This window comes from Gobius niger, assembly GCF_951799975.1.
Source record: "Gobius niger genome assembly, chromosome: 13".
NCBI lineage: Eukaryota > Metazoa > Chordata > Actinopteri > Gobiiformes > Gobiidae > Gobius > Gobius niger.
Genome location: NC_136864.1, coordinates 7,119,926 through 7,132,026, shown reverse-complemented (window position 1 = coordinate 7,132,026; position 12,101 = coordinate 7,119,926). Strand labels below are relative to the sequence as shown.

The following is a 12,101-nucleotide window of genomic DNA, read 5'->3' as shown; positions in this document are numbered from 1 at the left end:
CAATCGGCAGCAAAAGGTTTCTCCAAAAGTGCGTCCTCCCCCTCAAAGATTTTAACTGGAGCAAAATGCTTCAGTCTGGTACGATCTGTAGGAAGTAAAGCTTCAGGAAGAACCACTGCTGCATAATCCCACCATGAGAGTCCGTCCAGCCACTTACTGCACCAGGTATGAAGCTGAAGATTTCACACAGCGCCCCCTGTCTGCGCAAAAGTCTAGTCTAGATCGGGCCCTTAAAGTCTATATAGATTGTGAATGGGATTTTGACTTCCAGCAGCATCAGGAAGCACCGATAGTTCAGCTCCATACCCGTATCTGGAATAGTTGCCAGCGGACAAGCAGCTTTTCTGAGATTTAATATGACACATGCACTGTTTGCAAATATAAGACAAAAGATTTGTTTCTGCAGATTATACAGTGAGTAGAATTACAACTGTACCAATTTGACTCGTGCATATGACAGATTAGAGACAACATAAAAAGTTAAACATTAATTTAGATCATAAAATGTTGACATCTACACTGTGTGGGAACCCTGATAACAACCCTGTGAAGAGTGACCTCCCCACAGCAACAATGAGACATGAGCCGTGATAAAGCCACAGTAACGTCACATAAACACCATAGAAACGTCAAAGAAACATAAACACATCGTAGAAACAGGCAGAAGCACAGAGAGGCGCTGGATGGAGGATGAGTGAAGCACCTGCAGTGAAGGGGCCAGTACCTCCTTTGACTCCGGTGGAGATGAGGATGGGAGGGAGTCCGTCCTCCGGGATCAGACTTACGGAGCTGCCCACGGGACTGCCCACAGGGGGCGCTCCGGACTGGGACGCCTGGGGAAGAGACAGCGAGGGCAGGCAGACAGTTAGGGAGGAATATTTAACAGTAGTTGGTGGAGACACAGCACTGATAGTACAATAAGGGGTCATTTACCAAGAGGTTGCCAAGTGCAAAGTGGATAAGCAGCAGAGTCATTTACGCATTTACATTAGATTTGAAAAAGATCAGTTTGGATCAGTTTAGTATGTCTTAGCTTTCAAATGAGGCTACTTAAGACCTACATGTATTGTTTTGTCGTATCATTGTATATGTAAAAATGAATGTGATTTTCATTCTGTTCACGTTTCGGCTGGCTTTAACATCTGCCAAAGGGGCCGTCAATTAAAATGTGCTCAGTTTGTTTTATTTATTTATTTATCAGGGACGATGCAATCAACATAATTACAGAGCGGGTTTTTGCAGCTGATGCGACGCACGAAGAGCTTAGAGCCACTTTCATTCCCATAAATACTTGAATCACTCACAGCTCACTAAGACTCAGCGCTTTTTACAAAGGGGTTCATCTTTGCTTTGTTTTCAGCTAATTTAGCAAACTCAGGCACATCTACTTTGTATAATGTTAACCTCTTAACCCCCGCCTTAACTGAGTGCACTTTCTCCAGTTTGGCTTTACCCAAATCTAAAAGCTCCTGGACTGGAGAGCAACACATTTTTTTGAAAGCGAAGATCTTTGAAAATGATGGTAACTTCTGTGTCACATCGCTGTATTTTTGTCATGTTTTTGTCTCTTTTTCGTCACCGTTTTGTGGTTTATTTGTACTTTTTCATCTTTTTTTTAAATTGCTTTTTGTCGTGTTTTTGTCACCCCTCTGATGTTTTGGTTGTCACATTTCATGCGTTTTCATCCTCATTTTTGTCCCTATTTTGACGCTTCTCTTTTTTTTTTCAAAGCTTTAATATGCTTGGTTCAGGTGGTGTTTAAAGAGACTAGATGCAAGTTGGTCATTTTATACTCACTACTGCCACCTCAGGTCTTACGCGTAACTTCAGTCTCTATAATAAGCTCGTGCATAACGCCACTTCGGAAGTTAAAGTGAAATTTATCCATTTCCGACCACAAACAGCTAAATCCTGACGTAAATCCACTACAATAAAACGCATTTTCAAACCAATAAAGTGCAAGGCAGTGAACAAGATGTGTTACCAAAGCTGTAAAAAGCATAATTCTCTTTATAAATTGACTACATACAATTACAAGATGGTAAGATGGTAAAGTAATAAAGTGCTACCCTTTCAGGCGGGTAAACACTACGAAACAACTAAAAGCCCCATGTCCTGGTATTTGTAAACCAAAGCAGTGAAATCCCTTCTCTGTTGCTAATTCTACTTAAGCAAAGTGACTTATTCCTACGACCACGTTCACCGCTTTAGCTGCAGGTCTGGTTTTTTTTTCCCCCCACAGAAGGAGCTCTTTGTGCCAAATAAGCCAGACATAATGACATTAGCTGCGGTGTGTTCGTGCGGGTGGTACCTCGGAGCTGCCGGCGCCGGGACTGGACTTGGTGGAGGGGTAAGAGGAGGCGGAGCGGGTCTGGGAGCCGGGCGGAGGAGGCTCCGAGGCGTCTCCGTTCGGCAGGAGCCCGTCCGCAAACCACACCCGCCGCTGCTCACGGGACAAGGAAGCTGCGAGGAACGAGGAAAGGTCATGGTTAGAGGGTTTGGATAGTAGCATTTCCTGTGTTACGATTTAACATATTAACCTCTTACACCCCGCCTAAACCCAGTGCATTTCCTCCAGTTCGGCTTAATCCAAACCTAAAAGCTTCTCTATTGGAGAGAGTAATGCCTCATTTGAAATCTACAAAAGTAATCCTACTTTTTTTTTTTTTCTCATATATTTTTGATGCTAATTCATTGTTTTTTTGTCGCGTTTTCGCCACATTTTTGATTTTCCGGCATGTTTTTTTCAACGCTTTTTCATTGCATTTTTGTTATGCTTTTTCATCCTTATTTTTGTCACTATTTTGAGGCTATTTTTTAAGCTTTTAGATTTGGGTAAAGCCAAACTGGAGAAAATGTGCTCGGTTCAGGTGGAGGTCAAGAGGTTAAGGAAGACATTTTTTACATCTTTGTGATTTTCACTTTACGAAGGATTGGAGGTTCATCTTTCGAGGCTAAAATAAAATGGCTACGCTAGCACGGCTATTAGCAACCAAATGCTAAATGATGCTTAATGTTTTATTTCCATTTATTTATTTCCTTTATATTATCAAGCAAAACAAAGAACTTCCACATTCCTGACGGCTTCTTTTCCATGATGAATTTCTTATTACCTTCGTTGCCGGTCTGCTTGAGCACCCCCACCGGCACCATGACGGTGGGAGGGGGCGAGCTGAGCGCCCCCGAGGCCTGGGCCTGCTGCAGAGGGGGGATGGTGGAGCAGTACTCGGACGGGTTGTTGGGGTTCGGACTCTGGGAACTCGGACAAACCTGGGCCTCCCACGAAGACGGAGCTACAACACGGGACAGGGATGAAGGAGAGGAGGATCAGAACTCGATATATGTATTCCCACGACACACGTCTTTACTTAGAAAACTAGGCACGTGTCTTTTTTTTTGTCTGCAACGAACGAGGTCATAGGTCATATAGTGAGACAAAGATTAACCTCTTTACCAAGCACATTTTCTCCAGTTCCCTTCTCACCTTATAGGCCAGTGTAATGCCTCATTTGAAAGCTAAGACCTACAAAACTGATCTAAGATTTCTCCTAGCGTTGTTGCAGCATTCGACACTTTCTCGTTGTATTTACGTTGTCACATTTTTGGCACGCTTTGTTGCTTTTTCGTCACTTTCTTGTCGCCTGTTTTTATTAACCGATTTGTTGATATTTCATCACGTTTTTGGCTTCTGCATTTTTGTCACTCTTGATGCTTTTATTGCTGCGTTTCCATCCTTGCTATTTTGATGCTTTTTCCAAGAAGCTTTTAGATTTGGGTGAAGTTGATCTGAAGAAAATGTGCTCGGTTAAGGCGGGTGTTGAGAGGTTAGAGTATAACCCAGCACTTTTCCGCAGAAATCAACAACGCTAGCACACATAGGGCTGGGTAACATTACATACTTACTTAGACCCTTTAATTGTTTGTAAACATTCTGGGCTTATGGTACGTTCATTTGGACTGGGGTGCTCGTTTTCCTGGGATGTGACGTCATTGTTCCCAGTTGGTTTGTGTTCATGTGGTTTTTTGTGAGAAAGTGGGGATTTTGATGACATCAAATAGAAACGGTATTTTATCATTGATTAGCGCTTAGCTGAGCTAATCTTTTAAATGTCTTGTTAGCATCTCAAAAGCTAAACGGTAGTTTGTTAGTTTTAAAAAAATATCACGTAAATTCACGTTAGATGATCGTTTTGACCAGAGTTCCCCAGTCGTTTTTCCCAGTTGAGCGAGTGTTCATGTGCATTCCCAAACTGGAGAAGTCGTTCGCCCGAGTTCCTGAGTACCACATGAACGCACCATTAGTTGGAGGCTAGAAGCTAGATTCCAGTCTATTTCCATTGTAGCTGTTGTCATAGTAACGATAAACAAATGTTAAACTGTTGTTGGAAATATCAGATAAACCTTATTTTATCGTCTCTAACGTCAACCCTCTTGTTCTGGCACCTAAAGCCACAACATGACCACATTTTTAGTTGTAGTTTTACATTTATAATCGCTAGTTTTAGTTTAATCTTATTTCTCTTGATCATTTCCTGCCTCCAGCTGATGTAACCGATGATGTAAGCAGAGAAAGGGTCTATACTGGTTTCATTTAACAGCACCACGCAATTAGCACGCGGCACTCTCCTCAGCTTAACACACACTGTTTGCACCTGAAACTTTGTGCGATAGTGCAAAGAGAGAACTGTAGCTACAACCAGTGAAGACGAGTGCTGGCTCACGATTTTGCCGTCTCCATGTCTTGCAAACCTCAAACCCTCCCAAAAATTGTGTAATGTGTACAGGGCTGAAGGATTACTGAACACTACAGGTATGTTTTTGATGAGGCTTTGATGCCATAGAGCCTCAAACAACTTGATTGTTCATGATATAGGCCCTTTAATACTACATCATTCGAGACTCTTAAACAGTATCGCCTTTCACTGCTCAACATTCCCAATGTTCCAGCGTCTCTTCACTCACCGCTCGTCAAAGTCGAATGACACGTCACGCAGACACGAGCCTCCTTCCTGTCCATGTACAAGAGTCTGCACTTCAAACTGCAGCAGGCGGCGCAGAAAACCTACAAAACAAGACAAAAAAACAAAAAGACCCATTAAATCTTCAATGTCACCACAATAACATCCTTTCTCCGCAGACCATTTCCCTTTCACCGTCTGAGTCTGTAAAGGTTGAAGTCGTGATTAAGTGCGCAGCCAATGTAGCGTTTTACGGGCATTGATTTTGTTTCTCCGAGCTCAGCGTTTCAATGGATTAGCAGCCCATTACTCGTAATTATCACTAACACGTTTGTATTTAGACGATTACACCGAGAACGGAGGAGACTATTCATTTGCGCGCTTCATCAGCTGCTGTTTCACAGGGCGCAGAGAAGAGACGACTCGCATATTTGTCCCACTGAATGTTGTGCTTTTTAAAAATCAGACAAAAAACACGACTTGAACATTTCGTGTGAGCAAAACTAATTAGTTTTTTGCCTTGGGAAACTCACATCTGGCTTTTATGTCTTTTCTGACGGTGCAAAATTACTCATTAGATGTTCGAAAAAGTCCCATCTTGGGTCCTTGTATTTGGTCAGGTCTAGGTTTCAGAAACATGAGGTGGCCAAAGACTGAGATCTGCCGATGACCTGAGTATACTGAATGTCCAATGGGTTTCTATTTCTCTGATGGCACGGGCATATTCCAAGATGACAATGCCAGGATTAGGGAGGATTAGGGAGCATGAGACATCATTTTCACACATGGATTGGCTGCCACAGAGTCCAGACCTTAACCCCCTGGGCATAGGTGAACCTAAGGGTGGGCAATTCATTTTAACAAGGAGGAGTTCGAGAGCCGCACCAGCGACAACTTCAGTTTAATTCTGCTCAACTTTCTCCCTTTCCAAAGTGCACAATACTACATCTCGATCTTGCTTGATGGTAATTGTTAATATTGCAACATTAAAACTGATGTAAAGTGATTTGTAAAGTTAATAAAGGGGCAGACATCATAAGACGGCATTTCCTCTGCTCCTTTTCATTCAAATTGCATTTTAGCAATTTTGTTGTATATGTTTTAAAATCACTTTTGAATGAAAAGAAAATAAAGAGATGAAAATGAGAAATATTAGCCATTTGCGCCCGCTCTGGCAGGGGATGGTAATGGTTCAGCATGGCAAACACCCCCCCCAAAATTATATAAACTATGGAAAGAGTCGAGAGCTGGACTAAATTGTCTAGACCAGGGGTCACCAACGTGGTGCCCGCGGGCACCCAGGGGCCCTTTGGGGCATGTCCAGTAGCCCTTGGGACTTTTTCTAAAGTGTAAAACACTTAATTTTCTTGAATCTAATTCTTAAAATTACAGTTATTTCGGTTCTTGTGACTCGGTATGAGTTTAAAATAAAGCTATTTTAATATAATATGGGGTCAATATCCTATAAGTGAACAGTGTACGTTTAAGTCTTTAGGATTTGTTTTTAACTGGTAGCCCTCGAACAACTTAATGCTCTTAAAGTAGCCCTCAGCTGAAATAAGGTTGGTGACCCCTGGTCTAGACTCTAGGTCAGGGGTAGGCAACGTCAGGCCCGGGGGCCAAATCCGGGCCCTCCAGCACAGAACCTCTGGCCCTCAAGATGATTTTGAGAAACATTATTACACAAATCAGAGAGTACTTTTAACACTATTAGAGTTAAATGGGAGAAATACTGTCAATACACCCAATGAGCTCATGTATTATGTACAACACTGACATTTGAAAGAAGTGCACTGGAAAAAGAATAATAATTTTAAGGAACAAATGACATGAATCTACTTGAATCAAGAGATTAACTCTAAGGTTCGAGTAGATTTGGTCTGGTCTGAGACAAGATAAAACCTCTAGTAATAGTAGTTATTCTCTTAATTCAGATAATTTTCTGTAATTTCACATGATTTCAAGTGGGTTTTATTCTTGTTCCATTGGCGCTATAGGATTAGTATCTTGGATTAGTTCAAACCGACTCAAATTCAACATAGAAGAAGAAGATGCAGTCACTTTTTTCTGTTTTTCAACATAGAAGAACTTTAATTCAAGCCATTTTAAGTCATTTATCTCATTTAAGATAAGGTAATTTTTCCAGTGTTGTGCTTTACTTTGGGCTAATAATCAGCAGCTTCAGCCCTTGGTCTGTTTACAATAAAGAAAATCGGCCCTCCACCAAGAAAACTTGCCTACCCCTGCTCTAGGTTAACGAGACGGTAGGGCTGCAAGGTTTCGAATCAAGGTTTTGAATACTGTAATAACTTAACCTCAACCTTTTTTTTCTTTTGTATCAGGCATGTATGTGACAGATGTTTCTATAAAGCATATTCTAACGCTTTTAGAAGGACGCCATGTGATTCCATTCCGAGCTTATTTTAGTCACGTGGCTGTCCCCCAGAGGTACTCCGGATGTCGGGGAAAGATGGAAGCCAAACTCCTCTAGAAGAGGGCGCCGTCCACATAAAACCAAATATTTTTCAAAGTAGATCATTGTGTATTGTTGTAATGTGGGGTAATTTGATGTTTGATGTTGTTTTTTAACAGTTTGTGCATTTAAATTAAACACATTAAATAAGGGTTTTCATCAAAATCCTGCAGCTCTACCACATGGCCACCATCTTCAAAAGTGGCGGAAATAGGCTTTTTTTTTTACCCAATGAGATACCGCCACCTTGATCAACACCAGCTTTCACACTTTTGGATCGGAAGGTGACAGACTTGCGCTTTTTTGTGTCTGAAACTACAGATTTCAAGCTTTCAAACGAGGTCTGATCTTTCTACACTGAGGGCCTGCCCACCGAGAATCTTTGGGATGTGCAGGAGAAGGCTTTGCACCATGGTCCAACTCTCCCATCATCGATACACGATCTTGGTGACACATTAATGCAAAGATTTACTGAAATAAATCTTGCGACGTTGCATAAGCTTCTGGAAAAAAATGCGATCCAGGCGGAGTGTGTGAACTTGTTTATTTGTAGCAACTCTTTTTGGGAGCAGGGCAGTGTCATTTCACTACCGAAAAAAACGACTAGAAATTTCACCCGTCAAAATAATGTATAAATAAGATTCAAAAGTATTTTTCACGGCAGTTTAAGGAGGTGCAGGTATGAGAGTGGATCCTGTTGCACTGTTGTCGTCAAAGGCCCACTCAAAGCTGTGCAGTGTCGGTGTGAAAGTGCAGATTCAGCTCCTCTCGGCTCAGCCTCCCTCCAGTGTTTGTTTACCGTCGGGGAAATGAAGAAGCACAAGCCCAGATTCTGTGCCGTCAGCGCCTGCAGCCTCACAGTGGAAGGCTCCGAGGCGAGCAGAGGAGACAGCAGCGCTCGTGTGTGGGAGGGTGACAACTCCAGGGTCTTATCTCAAGGTCTTACACCAAAAAAAAACAAGGATTTTAACTCTTTAGTGGTGTTTTAACTCCTCATCCCATCTGCATATGAGCAGCGTTGATTTTACAGAATTATAACCTCAACAACAAACATTCTGGACGGCACAGCGGTTAGCGCTTGTGCCTCACAGAAAGAAGGTCCCAGGTTCGATTCCCACCTGGACGGGGCCTTTCTGTGTGGAGTTTGCATGTTCTCCTCGTGTCTGTGTAGGTTTCCACCGGGTACTCCGGTTTCTCCTACCACTAAAGATGTGTACAACAGGGTCCCCTCTGGGTGCAGGACATTCTGTAAAAAAAGAGATTCTTAATCTCATCCTCAGTGGGACTTTCCAGTTTAAAGGGACACTGCATAACTTTTTGGACTATACTGACTATACTGATACTGGAGGTATTTTTCAATGAGGAAAATATCTGTTATAAAATAAATGCTTTTATTTAAATTTTATTTATTGGGGAAAATACTACGCGGTGTGGCTTTAAATGAAGGTCACATAAATAAACATCTCAGTGCCCCTGTCTCTGCATCTGGCCGACTCGGTTAACTCTTTTAGACAGACATATTTATTTAAGAAAGCTATTGGTTGATGGGTTCTCACTAGTGTCACTTTAATTTTACATATGTATACATTTTTAGATTGTTTGTTTTTACCTATTCTCTTGTACAACCCGTTGTGATTTTATCTGTGAAAAGCGCTTTAGAAATAAACTGCTTACTTATTAGTGTAAGACAGAGCTAGCATTAAGGTTCCACAAAATAATACAATTCAATAAAGATTTAAATTGTTTGACCAGCCCGTCATTGACCCTTTACACTCAGTATAAGAATTTACCAAAGAAATGACATAAGTTAAAACGAGCAAGCTTGTTTCCGGGTTTAATCCCCGACATGAATGAGTAGCATGTGTGTTCATTAGCATGTATTTATTTATTTATGGTTTATTTGGTAGGGACAGTGCAAGTTAATGAACAAGCCACACCGGATTGTAGCCTTAGGCTAATTTTCATCCGTCGTCCCCCATGCGCACTCTCAAACACACTCTCATACATACTGTCCAAAAAGGGAAAAAAAAGAAAAAGCAGGTAGCAGGTAGAAAGTTCTACTGTCTGCACCTCTGTCGCGGTAGTGAAGTTATGGCGAGCGTTTTTTCTTCGTGATGAAAGGACTGAGTTTAACAAGCGATGGAGAGGAGAGGAAAGCATTTCCTGGATATGTAGGACCTCAGGGGGAGTTTTTAGGGCTCTGTGATTTTGCACAGTACCATTAAATACCATTTCAAACCCAAAAACAATATTTTAATTAAACTAATCAGTGCATTAACTACTTCTAGAAATACGCAAACAATTAAGCAGAGGACGGAAGGTAGTCTTTTCTTGCAATATCATATATATAAAAAAATATTAGATTTAATGCTGCTATCCTTACCATCTTTCTCAAATCATGCAGTATAATAAATACCACAGAACAGCTACGTGAAAGTGGTCTCCTGCCCCAGTGTGGCGCGTGACATCAGCACATTGCGTCTCTGAACACACGGAGAGCACTGACCTTGCCGCAGGCTCTGCAGTGGTGCCTCCTCTTGGTGAAGGTGAACTTGACGTCGCACTTCATGCACACCGGGGCCTGCGAGTCGGGCACCCAGACCGGCGCCACCTCCCCCAGCGCGCTCTTCCTGCCCAGCGCCCCCTGCTGCCCGGCCTGGAGATCGTTGTCCGGGCTCTGGTCGGGCGGCTCCAGGGGCGAGGGCCCGTTAGCGTTGGCGTCCCCGTTCATCGCCGGCGCGCTCGTCTCCTCCGTCACTTCCGCCTTTCGGTTTTGACTCTCCAGGTTTTTGTTTTTGCTGTTGGCCGCGGACGGTCCGAGCTGGTTTTGCACGTGGCTCGTTAAAGGCTGCGGGATTTGAAGCTTGAGGGCGACGGGCTGCTTCGGTCGCGCCCCTCCGTACGGGACGCTTACTGGTTGCAGCCGACCGTTGTTGAGTTTGGTTTGGGCGCTACCGGATGCCCCGCCTTCGCCGTTGCCGTCTTGCTTGCTCTCCTCCATCTCCTTCTCCTCCGTCACTGAATCCTCTTTGGACGACGGGCAAGGCGACTCCTCTTCCTGATTTCCGTTACATTGAGAAGTTCTTTCTTGCTCCAAACCATTCGTTACTTGCAATTCTCGCTCCGCTTCTCCGTCTAAGCTAGTTTTAACGTCCTGTCCCGCATCAGCGCTGTCTGATTCAACGCCACTTTCCCCATTTAAAACATCTCCCTTGGACTCCTCTTGTTCCGCCGTGTCGTCTCCGTTTTGCGCTGCGATATCGAAAGTGAACTGCGTCGAACTAGCTCTGCCCTCCTGCTGAGCCGCCTGCTTCTCGCCCTCTTGCGTGTGCCCATTTTCGCAAGAGTTCACTGGGGGCGGGGACAAACCGTCGGCGCCCACCAGTTTGCCTATGTTGGGCTGCGGCAGGGGCGGGCTGTGGACGTCCGCGGGTCGCTCCTCCTCCCAGGACGGATGCTCGCGCTTGGGATCGGCCCCCGGGGAGGAGGCGCCGGTGGGGGTGCCCGAGGGGTCCGCGGGGAGGGTCTTGAAGGGCAGCGGACTCTCCCCTGGGCTGAGGTCGGCGTGGGCCAGGGCGGGGTTTAGAGAGAGCAGGTGAGGCGGAGGGGCCAGGATCTGGGTCCACTTGGCGTCGGAGAGGATGGGAGTGTCAGTTTCATCTGGAGGAGAGAGGGACAAGGAGATTTAGTTAGTCCTGTGAGGATAGTCCTGTCATGATAACAAAATTTGAAGTGTGATATATTGACCTCGGAAAATATTGCGATAAACGATATTATTGGAGACTTTCTAATTCCACAGAAATTAACTTTAAAGCCTAAAAATTACTGTAAAGTTTTGTTTGAACTTAACCCCCGTTTTAACCAAGCACATTTTCCCCAGCTTGGCTTTACCCAAATCTAAAGAGGCTGGAGCTTACTAGTGTAACACCTCATTTGAAAGCTAAGGCCTACAAAACTGATCTAAGATTTTTCATCTGGTCGTTGCCACTTCTTGGAGGTAATTTTAACTTTTGTTGCTTTTTTTTAATCACATTTGTCGCTTTTTTTGTTTGTGACTTTTTGTTGATATTCATCACATTTTTGATTTTTTTTTCATAATTTTTTGACACTTGTGTTTACGCTTTTTTTGACACTTAAACGTTTTTGGCACTTCAGATACTTGACTGGAGCTTACAGACTATAGGCCAGTGTAATGCCTCATTTTAAAGCTACAAAATTGATCTAAACGTATACTTTTCCTCGCATTGTTGCCGTGTTGCTGTCACATTTTTGACTTTCTTCATCATCACTCTTTTGCTACTTTTTTTTGCGTTTTTGTCACTTTTTTGTTGGTCTTTTATGATTTTCTTTTGTCCATCTTTAGTTGCTATTGTACTCCTTTTTAGTCACTTTTTCTGTCACAGTTTTGTCACTATTTCATAGCTTTTTTGTGACACTTTTAGATTAGATACTGACCCTTTTGCACGGAGCAGACTCTGATCATGGTCTTGCTCTGCCTGCTTTCATCCAGTGGTGCGATGACAACTTTCTTGACTTAAATGTGACAAAAACTAAAGAGCTTGTTGTTGACTTTAGGAGGAATCCAGAGAGCCCCAAACCGAGCTTTATCCACGGGGAAGAGGTGGAAAAGGTCGACTCTTTTAAGTACTTGGGGACTGTTTTTGATTCCT

General features: G+C 43.3%; 2 protein-coding genes across 4 annotated transcripts in view; one reads left to right on the top strand and one right to left on the bottom strand.

The window, feature by feature from the left end:
* The window catches only part of slc25a24l (solute carrier family 25 member 24, like), a 137,532-nt gene that overhangs the window by 9,533 nt on the left and 115,898 nt on the right, over positions 1-12,101 (top strand). The window lies entirely within an intron of this gene.
* zfyve9a (zinc finger, FYVE domain containing 9a) overlaps positions 1-12,101 on the bottom strand; it is a 47,068-nt gene that overhangs the window by 17,297 nt on the left and 17,670 nt on the right. Inside the window, exons 5-9 of one of the 3 annotated variants that reach the window (XM_079569691.1) lie at positions 9,938-11,091; positions 4,963-5,062; positions 3,114-3,293; positions 2,312-2,463; positions 704-833 (exon numbers count right to left, since the gene is read on the bottom strand). In XM_079569691.1, the coding sequence (XP_079425817.1) occupies positions 704-833; positions 2,312-2,463; positions 3,114-3,293; positions 4,963-5,062; positions 9,938-11,091 (1,716 nt within the window). The remainder of the gene's footprint in view (positions 1-703; positions 834-2,311; positions 2,464-3,113; positions 3,294-4,962; positions 5,063-9,937; positions 11,092-12,101) is intronic. The other 2 variants (XM_079569692.1, XM_079569693.1) reach the window with 2 other exon arrangements.